Raw genomic sequence first — 17,210 nt, forward strand, 5'->3', positions numbered from 1 at the left:
TGAAAGATTTAACTGGATCTGTTATTAGAAAATAGTGTTATTCAAATTCTGATTTTGACAGTGCTGGAGCCTAATATAACGTGATAGATGAAAGACATTTTTAAGTTGAACTTTCTTTCACACAATAGCATATGCTTGTAAGTCACGAGAAAATGACTGCCAGTACACATAAACATGAACACATTCTTAAACAACCTGCTGGCCTATATCAGGAACAGTGTGGCCAGCAGGACGAGGGAGGTTATTCTTCCTCTGTACTCAGCACTGTTCAGGCCACATTTTGAGTACTGTGTCAGTTCCGGGCTTCTCAATTCAAGAGAGGTATTGAGATACTGGAAGGTGTCCAGAGAAGGGCAACAAAGCTGGTGAGAGACCTGGAACACAGCCCTGTGAGGAGAGGCTGAGGGAGCTGGGGGTGTTTAGCCTGGAACAGAGGAGGCTCAGAGATGACCTCATTGCTGTGTACAACTACCTGAAGGGAGGTTGTAGCCAGGTGGGGGTCAGTCTCTTCTCCCAGGCAGGCAGCAAGAGAACAAGGGGACACAGTCTCAAGTTGTGCCGGGGGAGGTATAGGCTGGATGTTATGAAGAAGTTCTTCCCAGAGAGAGTGATTTGCCATTGGAATGGGCTGCCCAGGGAGGTGGTGGAGTTGCCTTCCCTGAAGGTGTACAAAAAAAGACTGGATGAGGCACTTAGTGCCATATTCTAGTTGATTGGACAGAGTTAGGTGATAGATTGGAATGGATGATCTTGGAGATCTCTTCCAACCTGGTTGATTCTATGATTCTATGTAATACTATGAATTAAAATCTATTCTTTTGAAATGCTCATAATTTTTCTGAGGTTTTGGCAGTAAATGAGAATAGTGAATGCATTTTTGAGTAGCTTTTTGATGACATTTTTTCATTCTGGCAAGAGTTTTTTTCCCTCCTATTGGTAATATTCATCCAGGAAATATTCTGGGAAACACTAATGTTTTCAATTACATGTATTTTGACTTTAGTGGATAGGTTACTGAATCCTGCAAACAGAGCACATATGTCCTTGGAAGAACAGCTGAGAGAGTTGCTAGAGAAACTTGATCTCACCTGTGCAATGAAATCCAGTGGGTCGAGGAGCAAAAGAGCAAAGCTGTTAAAGAAAGAAATCAGCGTTATTCGCAACAAGCTAAGTCAGCAACACAACCAAGCTCCTCAAATAGAATCAGGTATTGGAAGTTTTGAAGAAGAAAATACAACATTAGAACAAGATGGAGAAGAAGAAGGTAAGATTTCAAACCATATTTGAACCTCTTCAGTCAGGTACTTTAATTGTGAATTAGAAAGTGTAAGAAATGTATATTTTTTTTTAAATGGCTAAGTAGCTGCCTAATCACAACAAATATTTTAAAAATACGAGAGTGATCTTTTTAAACAAAACCCTTCCATTATTTTTGACAACACAAGATTTTTAAAAAGTTTAGGTGTTAAAAAATGAAAGTACAAACAATCTCATATAAGAAGGAATCTGAAATGCTTGAGTGGAAAACATCTTTGTATTTTGGGAAATCTAAATGATGTAGAGATCATGTAAGCCTAGATCAAGGGTGCTGAAAACTGCCCATTGTATTGTCTTGTATCTTTTTTTATTCTTTACTCCAGACAGGGGGGTTGGTGGAGGGTATGTTTGAGTTTAATTTTTGGTTTGTTTTGCATTTTTAAATAAAGCTAAATATTGGTAGGACTTAACAAACTGTCTTAACCAGCCCTTCCCCTTGTGCTTCTCTTCCTCCTCAAAACGTTGGTCACAGAACTGTATCTACTCTTGGCTAACTCGTATTGATTACAGTGAGGCAATATAGTAGAAAGACCCAACTTTATATTTCAGTTGACGGTTGTACCTGTTTTTAGCTTGTAAATCAGTTGCTGAAATCATTATTTCTACTTTTTAAATAATGCAAGGAAAATCTAATCTCACAAAAAAAAACCCCAATTCTGTTGAGTTTGTATCACAATCGACTCTTTCAAAAGCTAACTTTTTTAGAGAGAGTTGGAAATGTGTTTCATTTAGAGTAAATTCACTGAGATGGAGGAGGATAAAGCTCAAGGGAAAGTGGAAGTATAGTAATAAATAAAGCTGTCTATCTGGTGCAGCTTGATTTTATCAAATATTTTGGAAGGTGGAAGTCAATAAAAAAGACTGTCCTAAACTGCCATTCAAATTACAACTCGATGTTTAATTCATAGTGTGACTAGGAGAATGCTTTTCAAGCGTACATCTTGCTTGAGATTTAAGTAACAGTAGGAAAAGTGTACATGAATCAACGTGGTTACCTTCCTGTGAGGCCATTAAGTATTTTAAAAATATTTGGTGCTTTTTTTTTTTATAATCTTCAACTGGTGATGCTACTGAGTTGTTCTTCAGGAACATAGTTTCTGGCCAGTAATGAATACACTAACTTTTTTTTGTAACTAAACATGTCTATGACACAGCCATTCACTGCAGCTGTTGTGTAAAAAATACAGTCCAAAAGTGAGCAGTAGCTATTTTCTTATATTTACAGTACACCTTCTTTAAAAAAAAATCATAACGAGGGACATGATCTAGATTTAATTGGCATTGGTCTTACAATTCTAGTGAAGAGTAATGGTCATTTGTTCAAATTTTGATTTGGAAATGGGAGGTAGTTAAAGGAGTAAAGAAAACAAATTATGAAAAAGAAAGATGAGGAAGATAGTAGAACACTGTGCCTAAGAGATGAATTTTGAAGAGCTGTGAATTGCCTCCTGCAGTTCTGTTTTCAGTTTTGATCATGTGGAATATACCAGAACAACCCTATGACATTTAGATATTAGTGTCTAAATAGTTACCAAGTGGTTTTCTGTGCTTAAATATTTTTGTGAACATTTTCTATCTTTATTATAAGAAAATAAGAATTTGTTCACAAAGAACAGTCCCATTGGACATTCTAAACTACAGGCTTTTTTAATTGGTGGTACATTAAGCATGCTTCTCTGACTGTAAATTTACCCGTTGTGATATTTGCCTGCCTTCAAAGAATGTGAGCGTAGTCACACTTTATTCAAACAATATATTTTTAATATGAACTACGCTCTTGTTTGGTCGAACCTTTAACAATGGGGCAGAAATTTGTCTGCCCTTAGAACTAATTGATTTCCAAGTAAGCATTGCTGAGACAAAACCAAAACATAGAGATAATATTTAATCCACTACTGATACAGAGCTTAAATCTTTGGGGTTTATACCTTTTGTTCAGGTGAGATAGAAGAATTAGCTAAATACAAAATTTCAGATGTTAGCGTATGTATTCTGTTGACCCATATAGTTACTCTAGAATAAGCATCTTCTTTCTTATTAATTTATATTTTGAAAGATTCCTTTGCTAGCTAGAAAGAAGGTTTTGACATTTTTGAGTTAGTAATTTTGAGTAAGATCAGGATATTGGTATTGGCAGTGCTGCAACAGCAGAATATTTATAATTAAATTTATTTACTTTGCATCACTTGGGATGGAAAACGGAAACTAGGTTTATACTCACACATGTATTTCCATTGAAATCGTGAAATTAGTGGAATTAACAAAGACATATTCATGGGAGGTGTTTTATTTTTTTAAAGGGGGAAGGAAGAAGAAATGGTAGAGGGTGGTTTTTCTGATCTCTCCTATCAAGTCCGCATTGTCAAATATGTATTTGCCAAGTAGTAGCTAATCAAGCCACAAGGCTTTGGAGGAGGATGGAGGGTCGATTACTTTTCTTTTTTTTTTCCTTTTTTATTTCTTTTTGGTAGACAAAACTTGAAGCTGCAACTGTAAAGCAACTTTACATGTTGTGCCTTTCTGTAAATTTTATAGCACATTTTAGTAGATCAGTCTACAAATACTTTTTTTTAATGCTTCTCTGATAAAAATTGTCTTAGGCAGTTACGTTCAATAGTGATAAGGTGAAACAAATGAAAATGTGTATTATCAGAAATTTTACTTGAATGGCAGTGTAATTGCTTTTTATGGAAAATCATCCACCAGCCCAGCTTTTTATTTTTAAAAATACATTTCTTAGCTTATAGTTAATGAAACTAACATAATTGCATGAGAAGAAAACAGTATTTATCCAGGTGAAAATTAACACCAACTATAAACGCCTACTTTTATATCCCTGTTACATTCCCAGTATAAAAGCAGAAACTACTAACTAGGACAGTTTGTTGCTAGAACAAGGTTTGTTTTTTAAATGTTATGCTTTGTTTCCAAACAACAATTTATTTGGTGGGCTGCACATTTATAGTGAGTTTTATAATAGACTTTATAACTACAGGTTTTCAAAAATCACACTTTATTTATAATTTTTTCAGGAGATAAATCTCCCCCTAAACTTGAACCATCAGATGCATTACCTCTTCCTTCAAACTTGGAGACTAATTCAGAACCACCAACCCTCAAACCAGTAGAACTCAATCCAGAGCAGAGTAAGCTTTACAAAAGAGTAAAATTTGATAATGAATTATATAGCACTTCCATTCAGAAAGAAATAAATGGACACACTCCAGAACACTTACTTGACAGTAATCTCAATGAGTCGACTGTTTCTGCTGTAGCTGAGTCATCAACTGATGTAAACAGACGTACATCCATTCTCTTCTGCAAATCGAAAAGTATAAGCCCCCAAAAGTCTGCAAAGAACACTGAAACCCAGCCAACTTCTCCACAGCTAGGGACCAAAACCTTTTTGTCTGTAGTCCTTCCAAGGTTGGAGACACTTCTGCACCCAAGGAAAAGATCAAGGAGTGCATGTGGAGATTCTGAGGTTGATGATGAGTCCCCTGTAAAGCGCTTGGACACAGGTAAATGTTACAAAACTTATTTGAATGGCTGCATCTTGAAAGTTAACATAACTGTTAAATGTTTTACATACATATAACTGTTCATCATCAGATTTAGCATTTGGACAGTCTTTACTCATAGTTAAATAGTTGCAGTTCAGAGGACAACTTACTCATTTTTGTGTTGGCCCCATACCATTAGACTCAGTGAAACAATTTCTTATTTTTCCCAGTTCTTACTTAAGTGATGGAACCTTCAAGTTTTCATGTATAGGTGTTTGGGGTTTTTTTTAAGTTGTTTCTATTTCCTTTTGTTGTAACTGATAGGAAGGGTGAATCAGCTGCTTTTTTGAAGTTCCTTCATATGTAGTGTCAAAACCAGAACTCTTATAAGAAATACGGAAAATAACATTTTCTGTGTATGACTTCATTTTGCTGCAGTGTTACTCCAAGCATATTTTCACATTGTGAATATGATGACTGTGTATGAAGTTTTGTATACCCCATATGTTTTTTATAGTGTTGAAATCCCACAGACATTTCCTGTGTTGTTTTTCTTTTGAGTCTGTGCACTTCATTTATTTAAAAGTTGAAGAATCAAACTGTAAGATTACACTGTTAGTGACACTTCTAATGAGTACAGTTAAATACATAATTATACCTTAGCAAATTATAGCTCTGTTTATTTGAGAAATTTGAATAAAACATTTTTTTTGAGAAAGATCAGCATGAGGAAATTTAAGTATATTTCTTTAACATTATTCATTGCCATTGCTTTGACTTTTATATTACCTTTGAAATAAGTGCTCTGTTTCGTTGTCATCTTGATAACCCATATGCAGGTTTGAAAACAGCATGCATTTTTTTATGTCTTTGAATGAAATACGTGGGAATTTAATTTGAATGATTATTGTGAAGATGTGCCCAAATGTCTTTGTTTTTTTGTGGGTTGGGAAGTTTTTTGTTCCTTACGGTTTTCTTGAGGATTTTGTTGGGTTTCTATCATTTGAGCAACCAAGCGAGGAGGTGCATTATTCTAATGCTGGAATTGTAGCACAAGAAAATGGTAGGTAATATTTGGTATGAGGAGCGGAGCTGGTTTTTTGTTTGGTTGGCTTGTTTGTTTTTTTTCTTTCCTCTTTGGAAAGTCCCGGTTGCCATTTCTTTTCATAATAGCTTGGAAATAGCACATAGGTTAGATCTGGTACTTCAGTTCTAAAGTTAAGAATCATATGAAGGTACTGTAATGACAGAAATGAGTTAATCTCAACTGATAATATAAAAATCTTTTGTTTTCAAATATTCCAATTATCAGTCTTTAGCTTATTTCATTGTGTACCCTTACATAGATTACATTTTATCACATGAGCAGTGAATCATTTTGTGCTAGATCACACCGAGGATTATGACTAATTCCTTGAAATTTTTATCATGAATATTGTGAATTATTTCTTAAAGGAAGAGAATGCAAAAAATCTTTTGATTATCTGATAAAAACAAAACAAAGCCACAACCCAAACAATTGGGAAAAGTTTCTTCTAATTTTAGTACTCTTCCCATTTTGAGACTATCTACTTTGGTGGAGTTTAATGTGATATATGTGTTGACTAGTAACAGGAAAAAACATCCAAACAATTGTGGGTGGGTTTGTTGTTGTTTGTTTAGTTTTGGGATTTTGGGTTTCTTTTTATTTTATTTTTTTTTAATAAAACTCAGTAGCTTCTTCATGAAGCTAATGAAAATATGCATGGAATTAAATTCATGTCAAACAGCTAAGGGACATTTGTATGTAAACTTTGTTCAAGAAGAAATTGTGTATGTGAACTGGAATGTTTTAGCCAAGTTACATTCACCTGAAGGTGTTCTAGTTCTTTAATTGTATGTGTTTTTTGTGCATATATTGTTCATACAAATGTGCAAGCTTACTGCATCTTATTCCTATGATTCTTCTTTCATTAGCAGCCACATGTTTTACCTTCATGTTGGAGATTTTACTCCTTGTGTTATTTTCAGACTTTTGTAGTTTGCAGCCATTTTGAGCTAAACCTGCACAAACCTCAGGTGCTTTCCAAGATTTAAAGGCACTTGAATTGTTTTATTTTTCCATATGCAGACAGGTGTCACTTCATGCAGATCTCTGTGTTCTGATAATAATAAATAAGCTTATGTACACATTTTTTTTTTCTACTTGGTTATTAGTTTATGAACTACTAATTCCATGCTGATAGTAAAATAATTTTTATTCTAAATATTTCATCAGACTTCAACTCTTCCCTTCAGAGCCATACCCTGTTTCAAGCCTATTAAATGCATTCTTCTGAGTTAGAAACTTCATGAGAATTTACTGCTCTTGAAAATGTGTTACTATTTTATAGTTTTCTTTGCTGTGGATATAGGAACTAAGTCATTAAAAAGGACTTTGCTCGCTATACAAATCACTGATGGTTTTAGTGGTTGGAAACTGCACTGTCACGACTGTTTGCATCGTAATGAATATGGGCTTTTTTGATGTAACTTAAGGATGTTTTGTTTTCTTCCTCACCATACTCAGTCTCTTCGGTGTTTCCCCCCTTTAATGTCAGTTCTGTATATGAAGAAGTTCAACCAAAGACTCTAAAGCTTCCCTAATTCAGTAAAACCACACATATTTTCATAGACAGCCTTTTATTATGCTCTCTTGAATTACATTTGAAGTTGGTATACACTTAGTTTCAGGAAAGATACGTACGGGATGCATTGGCACCTGTATTATGTAAGTATGGTGTCCCGTATGTTGTAGGTTTTCATACAGAAATCACATGTGAAAGAATTACTGCCATACTGGTGCTTTTTTTGTTTCCCCTATTCCCATAGGTGGGGAACTATTGCACAACATTATGACTTAACCTTCAAAGAGACCTGAAAGCAATTAGTTTTAATACTCAGACCTCCCTTTATATTTGAATCTTTGCAAAGATATGAATAGTATAATGTAACCTTAAATTTTAATTTCATAGTGTTCTATTACAGCATTATCACTCTCTCCATAGTTGCTGTGTGGTAACTGGAAACTACATAGTGGAGAGATTTGTTTAAAAATGTCATTTATGGACTTGATGTGTCTTGGGTTTTCTTCTTATGCTATCTAGCAATTTCAAAGAGAAGTTATTTTTGTTTAGGAACTATTTGTCCCATCAAAGTTTGGTTCTTGAAGTTCAGGAATGTTGAGTTTTAACTGCAGTAAGTTCAGTGACCTTTTCAAAATACCCACTGTGTATTTACCTTATCTTTTATAAGGAAATTAATTCAGTTATTACACTTGAGAAACTAAAGCTGGTTAATAGACAGAAGATAGATTATACCAGCCATTCAAGAACTTGTCTCTATCAGTTACGTGTAGGTAATATAAACTCCTGTAACAAATGACTCTTTTAAGATACTTTTAATCAATGTAAAATGCTAGATTAGATCCAGATTAAATTTTCATTTTCTTGATTTTAATCAGTCACCTCTAAACTTTCCTAAATGTGAGGCAGTAATTCACAGTCACTATGTTGGTACCCTATGTTTTAACTGTAAACTAAGTATTTGGAACATACAGTCCTAAATGTATCATTGAATTAGAATTGCAAGTAGTGGTCAGCATACTGCAGTATTTCAGTTTTCTATTCTTGGCTACATAGCAGTAATAGAATTTTGTTTTTCAGTGAAACATCATTTACTTGATATCATTCCTACTTCCAGATACAGTGTTTCTTCAGACCCTGAAACAGATGCAAACAAATATTTTAACAGGGATTACTGAGTTAGAGTATGTAACATAATAAAAACCACAGGATTTTTTTGCAGGACCAGGACTTTTTTGTTATCTTAATATATATATTTCATGCAGCTCTCAGTATACAACAAAGACAATTATACCTTATTAAATCTGTCAGTAAATGTTGGGCTGACTTTATTTCTACCCAATGGCTACAGAATATTTGACATTTAAGAGCTTTTGGCAAGTAACTGCCAAGCAGACTCCACTTGCATTTGCTATAATTTAATAGCACTGACCTCTTTAATTTTATTTCATGTGTTAGGAGTAAGATAAAATGGAACACAGAGAGGTGTTTTAATACTTCAGTACTTGATTTCTAATAAATCTTCTTGCTCTCTGGAGCACAATCAGATTTGATTAAAAGTCAGGCTTCATATGCATCATTCAGTGACCGTTCTCTAAATGGAGGAAATGAAAGTAGAACATGCATTTCTAAGAACCTAGCTTATTTCATCTAAGTAAATAACAAACTAAACTGGAAGTTGCTCAAAACAAATTAACATAATTACAAATCTGATTAACATAGAATGGAATGATACTATATATGTATATTAGTGAGTATAATGCAGTAATTTGACTAAATCTGCTGAGATATTCAGATTCTTTGTACTTGGAATTGAAATGATTATTGGTTTTGGTTTTGTGTTTTTTTTTTTCATTAGATACATAGTGATTGTTTGCTATAAAATCAGATGTAAAATTTTTGTCTAAGCATTTAGTGATGTCCAAAAACTTCACATGAGTGCCTTCAGGAAGTTTCAAAACATAAAATGCTTCAGTGTGTATATGTACAAAAAGCACCTGAGATTGTCAAGACCTAAAAAGAATATCTCTCTGGCTTGTTAAATTTGTCAGCGTAGAGATACATGGACTATGGAAGTTCATTTACCAAGTTGTCAGGATAAACCCAGGCTGCACAACAGCCCGTAAGTACCTAAGAGGCTGAGATAGTGAAGTTTGACCAGAATATTACCAAAATTATTGGGGAGGATGTTAGTGTGTATTTCCTTGATTTTGACAAGTTTTTTTGTAACTTTAGTTGGGATTTTGAATATAGCATGTTGTGTGGGGCTTTGGTGGTTTTGATTTGGTTTGTTTTTTTTAGTGTCATGATAAAACCACTGAGAAACCAATTGTTTGCCAGAAAAATCAGAGAAATTAAGAAAAGAAATTTGGAAAAACACCACAAATTCTGTTTCTTTATTTGTGTCTGGACATCTCAAGCTTTAGATAGGAATTCTGACAGCTGTGCTACGTTTCCTGCTAATATAAGTTCTGGAAACAAATTAAGAAACAAAAGAGGAGTTGTTTAATAATACATGTAGAAAAGAGTAAGTGCATAAAGAAGAAAGAGGGGGATGAAACATGTCAATTTCAGTAGCAATTAAGAGAATGAGTGTTCCTTTTGGATTTTTGGTTGTTTTTTTTCATTTAAAGAATTATTGTATTTCTCAAATTTGATGTTCATTTGAGTGTTTCTTGATTTATGTTGTTGAAATTTTGAACAACATAGTCAAGAACAGTAGTGCTTGAACAACAAGGGAAATGGGGAGGATTCTCCTTTTCCAAGGCTTGTGAAGTGTTTGCATGCATGAGTTACAATATGAATTAATATTTCAGAATTTTTTAATTGAGTCTTACACTCATTAATTTCTTTGACAGTCCTGTCTTTTGGGTTATGTTTAATACATTTATTACCAGTGTCCAAGTTACAATTGCTGTGTTTTCCAAGATGAGTATAATTGAATCTTCTGTAACAAAAAAAACCCCAAAACAACTAGATGCTCTTCTTTATAAAAACTGTGAAGCCTTTTACTCTCTTCTGACATTCTATTTTCTTTTGAATGCTTAGTTCATTGCTTGGCACAGCTTTGGTATTTAAAAAAAAACCCAAAATGTCATCATGCCCTATGTGCTTCTTCTGTGATATTTAACACCAATTTTTCTGTGTGGTGCAGATGGTAAACAGAGAAGTGTGGTATTTATTGAAGGTATTTTAAAACACAGTGAATTTGGAGACCTACACTATACCTATAAAGTAAGAACACACTTGCCATGGTGTTTGAGATTCAGTATACGTGGCCTAGCTTCAAATTTACAGATCTGAATATCTTAAAGTCCCTTATATCAGGCACATAAGGTTCCAGAGTTGATCAGATCACCATTGTTTGACCTGTTTGGAATATCATAGAAAAGTTTGGTTTGGAAGGGACTTCTAAAGGTCATCTAGTCCAATTCCCACGTACTTATCTACAGGTCTGATTTAACAGATGAATGATCATAAAAATGAACCTGCTGTCTCCAACACTAGCTTTGGGCACTGAACCTGGCAGTTAAAAGTACAGGTGAGTTAGGCTCATACCACTATGAATGGAGAGTGAATGAGACAGTTCCTACATTAGGGCTGACTGCAAGATGAATGTCTTTTGGAAAGAGTTGTGTGTGAGTTTAAGCTTTCTTCCCTTCCTCCCCCCTCCATTTAAAAATAGGTTATATTGGTACATGAATTGAAGGACATCATTTACTCCATAAGGAGTAAATCTGGTAGTATATGTACCCTTTTACTGTATCATACATGCAGTTCAAGATTTTGGGATATTTTTAATTGATAATTCTCTTCTGTTTACCGTGGTAGTACCCAGACATAGTTTCTGTGGGTGGAGGAAGTGTACACATTAAAAGAGTTTCCCACACAATGAAATGTATATTACTCAAGAATAGACAAAATACTTGAAACAAAGGTGCTTTTATTTTGTTGGTAACAAAAAATAATGTTCATTATTCATGCTGTCACTTGGACTTTTTCAGGCCATACAATCCTAACATAGTAACACTCCTGCTTTCACTTTCTTTTCTCCTTCCTCTTTTTTTTCTTGCTGTACTTCTTACCTCTTACAAAGCTGTAACAATACAACTGTCACTCAGAAATTACTTTCTACCAACATGTCAGTGGAAGAAAATAGAAATGAAAGCAGATGTTGCCAACTAACCTTTAGCTGGTAAGAATGGCTATGTTTGTATAGTACTGAGGTCTATAAAGATACTTTTTTTTGAAGATAAAAAATTTAGACTTGAGAGCCTGGGAGTGAAACCTATACTATAGATTCATCTGATCAGGTACAACATGAATTTGCATGTCAGCCTTATTATAGCACTGGGTTCACTGCTGCCTAAAAATAGCAAAGCTGGGTTGATGCTTAAATAGCCCTTGATTATCTTCATGACACTTCAAGCATTATTAGATTGACTGTGCTGAGCAGTGAAACATCTTGTTTTCTCTTTGCGATTCCTTTTACTGAAGCCTGAGGCAGTTTTAGAACTGCAAGCACTGTTAACTTCTACAAGGCTGGAATGAATTTTTATTGTGATATTACAGTCTCTGCAAGGATTCAGATCATACACTTTCTCTAGTACAGTGCAAGCTATCATAGAAAGGGGGTTGTTCACTGCCTATAGTAAGCAGTGGATTTTTCATGCTGAATCACTTGAAGTTTTCATCTTCCTGTGTGAAATACCTCTCAAGGTACAAAAGGCCTGGAAATGTGGCTGCAAAAATGCAGCTGTGTGACTTAAAATAACTGGCTAATTCAGAAACTTGAAGTTTACAGTGTTGTCCTGTGTGTCATCTTGGGAGTGGGAGATACCTGGTAAATATTTATCTGCCTTTATCTTTCTTTCAGGTGGCAACTTCAGTTTCCCTGTCCTAGACTGAGGCACCTTTTCTTTCTTTTTTTTTTTTTTTCCCCAAATGGATCTAGAGGGCAAATAAATGCTAAATTATTTGTTTCACTTTTAGCAGAGCAGGACTGATGGATGTGCTTATATAAGAGAGTTCACCTGCTAGTTTTCTTTTCTTTGGATACCCTGCCCAGCAATTGTATTCTCACAATTACAGGGAAACATTTACTTTCAGAGCAGAAGTCTTAGTAAAAGCTCTGTATAAAAGCTTGAATATAATAATTTAAGAGAGCTAGTTCTGTTTAGGAAACTGAATAGTCCTGCTGTGCTGCTCTGAAAGACTGCTAGGCACTGGGGCTTTGATGCAATATATTTATAGGTAATTGCCATGCTTTTTCATTATATAAATTGAGAATTAAAACAATCATTAATTTATAGCAAGATTTGGTATGTGAGAAAATAGAACTCTTCAAATGGAAAATGTGTAAGAAAGATATTTTTCCTAAAGAATCTTTACTGTTTGCATTCCTACATAATGCAGAAAAAGTATTTGGAAAAAAGGTTCTGATCTTAAATCCTCCTAAGTAGTCTTTGCCAAGATTATTAGAAGTAAACAGTCCGAAAAATTGCTGACTTTTTATGCTCATGTATTTCTTGGATCCTAGATGACATGATCGATGTGTGATTCAGGCACTTAAATCTTGTAGTGTCTGTGTATGATTTTCTTGTCATCAATTCTATAAACTAGACTGAGTAAAAATGCAGTTTGTGAAGTTAGTTTTTAGATTCTTCAAGTTCTGTACTTACACTTAAAATGGCATTTTTCCCAATACTACTACTGTCATCAGTCTTTCGTATAGCACTGGAACAGATATGCCCTCTAGAAGTGGTAAAATGGTTTGTTTGGGGTTTTTTTGTTTGTTTTGTTTAGTTTTGTTTTTTTAAGAAGCATTCTTGCTTGTGTGCTCTTTTATTCCTTTCAAATCTTTCTGGAATGTTTTCAAACTCCTCTATTAGAGTTGCCTTCCACTTGTATGTATTAAAACGTCTTAGTTGTCCTATGGTACTGTGATTCTATTGTAGTACACAGATCAAGGGACAATCTTCATCTTGTGGAAGCTGAAATTACTAAATGTTGATTAATTTTCCTTTCTGTTGGGCAATTCAGATCCAGCTGTTTTAGCAGTCTCTCATCTGGTTAGCCAGAAACACTTCTTATTCTCAGACTTAAAAGCTAATAGTTACAGGATGAATTCTTAAGCATAGAAACATAGAAAGCTTTGACTATTGGGTGAGCCACCAAACTGTTACCTGTTGTTTAAAATTACAAAGATTATATTTTCTCTTTAGGATTTTGAAAGTTTCTGCTGTTTAGTGTATAGATGCCATTTGGTGGACTAACACTGATCTTGCTTTGCTATCTTTGGCCACGACCAAATCTTAAGCCAGTCTTTAAAGCATTATCTCCAGGGGACTCTTCAGAACGAATTTTTATCATCTTTGTGAGTAACTGGCTCCCACTTTTTCTGCATATGGGAGACTATTTTAAGACTTGTAAACACTGATATATTCAGATACTCATCTCTGTATTCTGAAAAGGTTTGTGTCTAATATATCTTACTGGACTCTAGAATTTACTGTTAGAAGTAGCCGTTTAGCAGTTGTATGGATTCACTTTATTAAAACTTTGTGGATGCCATCCTATTGCTGCAGTATGCCCATTTTCAAGGTTTCAATATTTTAAAATTTATTCTAGTGTTATTTTATCCCTTCTCTGCATACCTGTATATGTAAATTCTCTTAAATTAGTATCATCCCCTTTCTTAATCTTACTGAAGGGATTTTTAGATATGTTTTAAGGCCATGTTCTTCATGCATATCATGCATGAGAAGATTGTACTCTATGCTTTCAGTTGCTTGCATATTTTTTCTTTTTTGAGAGAGGACTGAATCAAAATGGAACTTTTCATCTAGTTTTGCCCCTTTTGAGCCATTAGCTGAGTATTAGTGTTAGAATACATTGAACACTTGTATTATTCTCACTGTCTCTGAACACTGCTGTAAGGATGGCTTATTTATTTGAAAGCTCTATTTCTTTTCAGAGAGACTTAATGGCTTTTTCACTGTCTTCCAGGTTCTCATATTAACTAATATCATGCTGGGTATTTATCTCTTTGGATCCTAATTATTTTCTGTTATCCTCAACATGGAATGGAATTCAATTAAATGATCATTTTGGAACACAGAAAGACAATTGCATTTGAAGTAATTATTTTGGATCATGTTGGAGACACCAGCCATCCTTAAAACAAACAAACAAAAAAATAAAGAACACTGTTGGAGGAAGTCTTTGACATATATGAAACTATGCTCTTCATTCACTATATTGCCCCATTTCCGTAAGTTATAAAGTTGTACATGTTGTAGTATATGTGACACAAATTTGTCGCAGATTTTTACCAGTCCCAGCATTCTTATTCCCAGAACATGCTCTGTCAGAGCAGATCAGTTAAGAATGTTCAGTATCCATCCTCTCCCCTTCCCCTCCAAACCAGTCTAATCTTCCTTGGGAGAAGTAAAGCATACAAAAAATACTTTGGTGATTTTTGTGCATTTATGTAGTTTTAATAAATTACACATTTTTCTTTACATTAATAAAGGCTTAACGTCGCTATTGCGGTAAGTGCACAAGTCAGGACTTGATTAGTCCTTGCTTGGTAAAATGAACCTAAATAGTCTCATAGAAGTGCTGGTGCTCTGTGTGCAGTAATTTTTTTTTTTAATGCTCCCACTTTCTTAGTGGTTGAAATTATTTAATGTTTTTCATGGTTTCTCAGCTTTTCACCTGTAGTTTTAGTGCTTTTGAATAATTTTATATCAGTTCTGCTTCTTTATTTTTGTTTCAGCAGAACTGCAAGCTGCATTTACAGTCTGAGATGCAAAATTCTGTGTTCTGTGGCAGTGTTTTATGCCTTCAGGGCTGCTGCTGCTTCTTGGACTATCCTGAGTTTGTTTCTGTATCATTGCTCTGAACTTCTACTGTCTTGTATTCAAGAGTTACCTTTCCCTGCTTTCTTTTCCTGCTTTCAGTGACATGGTGTGGGCAACAAGATTTTAACTTGCTTAATGTATGGAGTCAGTGAAAGTTAATTGTGGATTGAGAAAAAGTTGAATAATTCCCTGCTAAATATAATTTCCAGGGTAGCAAGAAATCTGTGAAAAATATATCAAGCTGATAATCTTTGGCTTACTAGTTTTTTTTTCTAGTTTACAGTTATTCAGTAGTGTTTCTTTATTTTTAAATTTATGTGTTATGTCATATTAACATGGCCATAAGCCTTCTATATAAACTGGAGTCTAGAGCTCAAGATTTGAAATGGCAGTCACCCTACATTTCAGATTGATAGTAGACTTTTTGTGAGTTCTTTTTTTTAGTGTGTTCTGCCTCAGAGCATGGACTACTTTTTTGTTGCAACTGAAGAGCAGAAAAGAGGTGGGGTGAAGGGAAGAAATATCCATTATTAAGAAGTTTTTCTTTGATGTTTGGTATTTTTCTTCAAGGGGGATTATTCTCAATCAAGGATGTTGGTGAGTGGGTTATGTATAAGAAGTTTAGTACCTGACCTAATGAAATTTCTCTTTATGACTGTAGAGAAAGCTTGCTTAACAGAAATCATTCCATTTTGGAAAATGTAAGTGGCTCATAGAGGTTTGTTGCAAGATTAGTCAGGCTACTAATCTGCAAGAGTGGAATGGATTACTCCTGCCATGGATGTTCTTTATTTCACCTTCTTAGTAATAACTTTTGAGCCAGTAAATTGCAAATGAGGATCTTCTCACTTACTCTGGTAGCTACAGGAGAGTGGATGTTTCTTGATTCATGGGAGAAAGAGTTTTGTAAAGTTTAAAAACACAAATTCCCATTTATAGCATATAAATGTAGTGTATCTGGGTTTTTTTCTGCACATCAGTGGTACCATAAACTATTTGGGTTTTGTTGCATTGATTTTTCTTGCAAGTTGCAGCATCACTTGTGAACTGCTGCATCTGTGATGGGATAGGAGTGTATTTTGCTTATAATAAGTGTGGAGGTCTTCCTTTCTTAAAGTAATGCCTATTCCTTAAAATTTTTGAAAAGTGGACTGTATAAACTTAAGTCTTATGGATTGCATAAGCTCATGTCATTCAGGGCTTCATATTCAGGAAGATTACTGCTGTTTATAGCCTGCCTGTTCTTTGTTTTTCATACTTCCACAAGCAAGAGAAGTATGTCCGACATGCTCTAAATTCTTTTGAGTTTAATATTCCTTGTTTATCAGAAAAGTTGGGGTGGGAGGTGTTTCCCACTGTTATTTTCCATTCTTACAGATTGCAACATCTTTGCTTACTGACATCCTGACATGTATGTTAGTGAACTTGTAATGAAGGGTATGTTCAGTATTGAAGACTGAACTAACACAGCAAAGAACTGTCTTCATTGCTGTAGCTGCTAGTTTCTGGTTTATCCCTTGTTTCTCAACGTCAGCATTCAGGCAGTCACATGGTTGCTTTGTCCAGTGCATCACTGAAAACAAGTTCACCACTGAGGCCGTCTATTGTTTGGTACTGACATGACAGTGAGAGGAAACCATTGAAAGGTACTGAGAGCCAAAATATCCATTGCAACAGCAGCACAATCGTAAACTGATGTAAGCAATCAAAATGTGAAGCTACTTCCTATTTTTTTTTTCCTTGCCCATGCAACTGGCATGCATAGGGAAACAACAGCCAAGTCATGTTTGACATATGTATTCTTAAACATTTTGATGCATACTTTTATAAGAATAAACAGATACTTGCTTCCACTTTCTCAGTGCTCTGGTTCTAGTAGCAATAATTGTTTGGCTCTGTCTTTAAATTTAAAATTAAATCTA

At 34.6% G+C, this 17,210-nt stretch overlaps 1 protein-coding gene across 4 annotated transcripts in view; it reads left to right on the forward strand.

The window, feature by feature from the left end:
- Positions 1-17,210, forward strand: part of BRD1 (bromodomain containing 1) — a 57,045-nt gene that overhangs the window by 26,072 nt on the left and 13,763 nt on the right. For 2 of the 4 annotated variants that reach the window (XM_064142441.1, XM_064142440.1), the window contains 2 exons: positions 1,004-1,264; positions 4,350-4,838. In XM_064142441.1, coding sequence (XP_063998511.1) covers positions 1,004-1,264; positions 4,350-4,838 — 750 coding nt within the window. Of the gene's footprint in view, positions 1-1,003; positions 1,265-4,349; positions 4,839-14,431; positions 14,562-17,210 lie in introns of those variants that run through there. The other 2 variants (XM_064142443.1, XM_064142442.1) reach the window with 2 other exon arrangements.

Source organism: Pogoniulus pusillus, chromosome 4 (assembly GCF_015220805.1).
Source record: "Pogoniulus pusillus isolate bPogPus1 chromosome 4, bPogPus1.pri, whole genome shotgun sequence".
In the NCBI taxonomy this organism is placed as follows: domain Eukaryota; kingdom Metazoa; phylum Chordata; class Aves; order Piciformes; family Lybiidae; genus Pogoniulus; species Pogoniulus pusillus.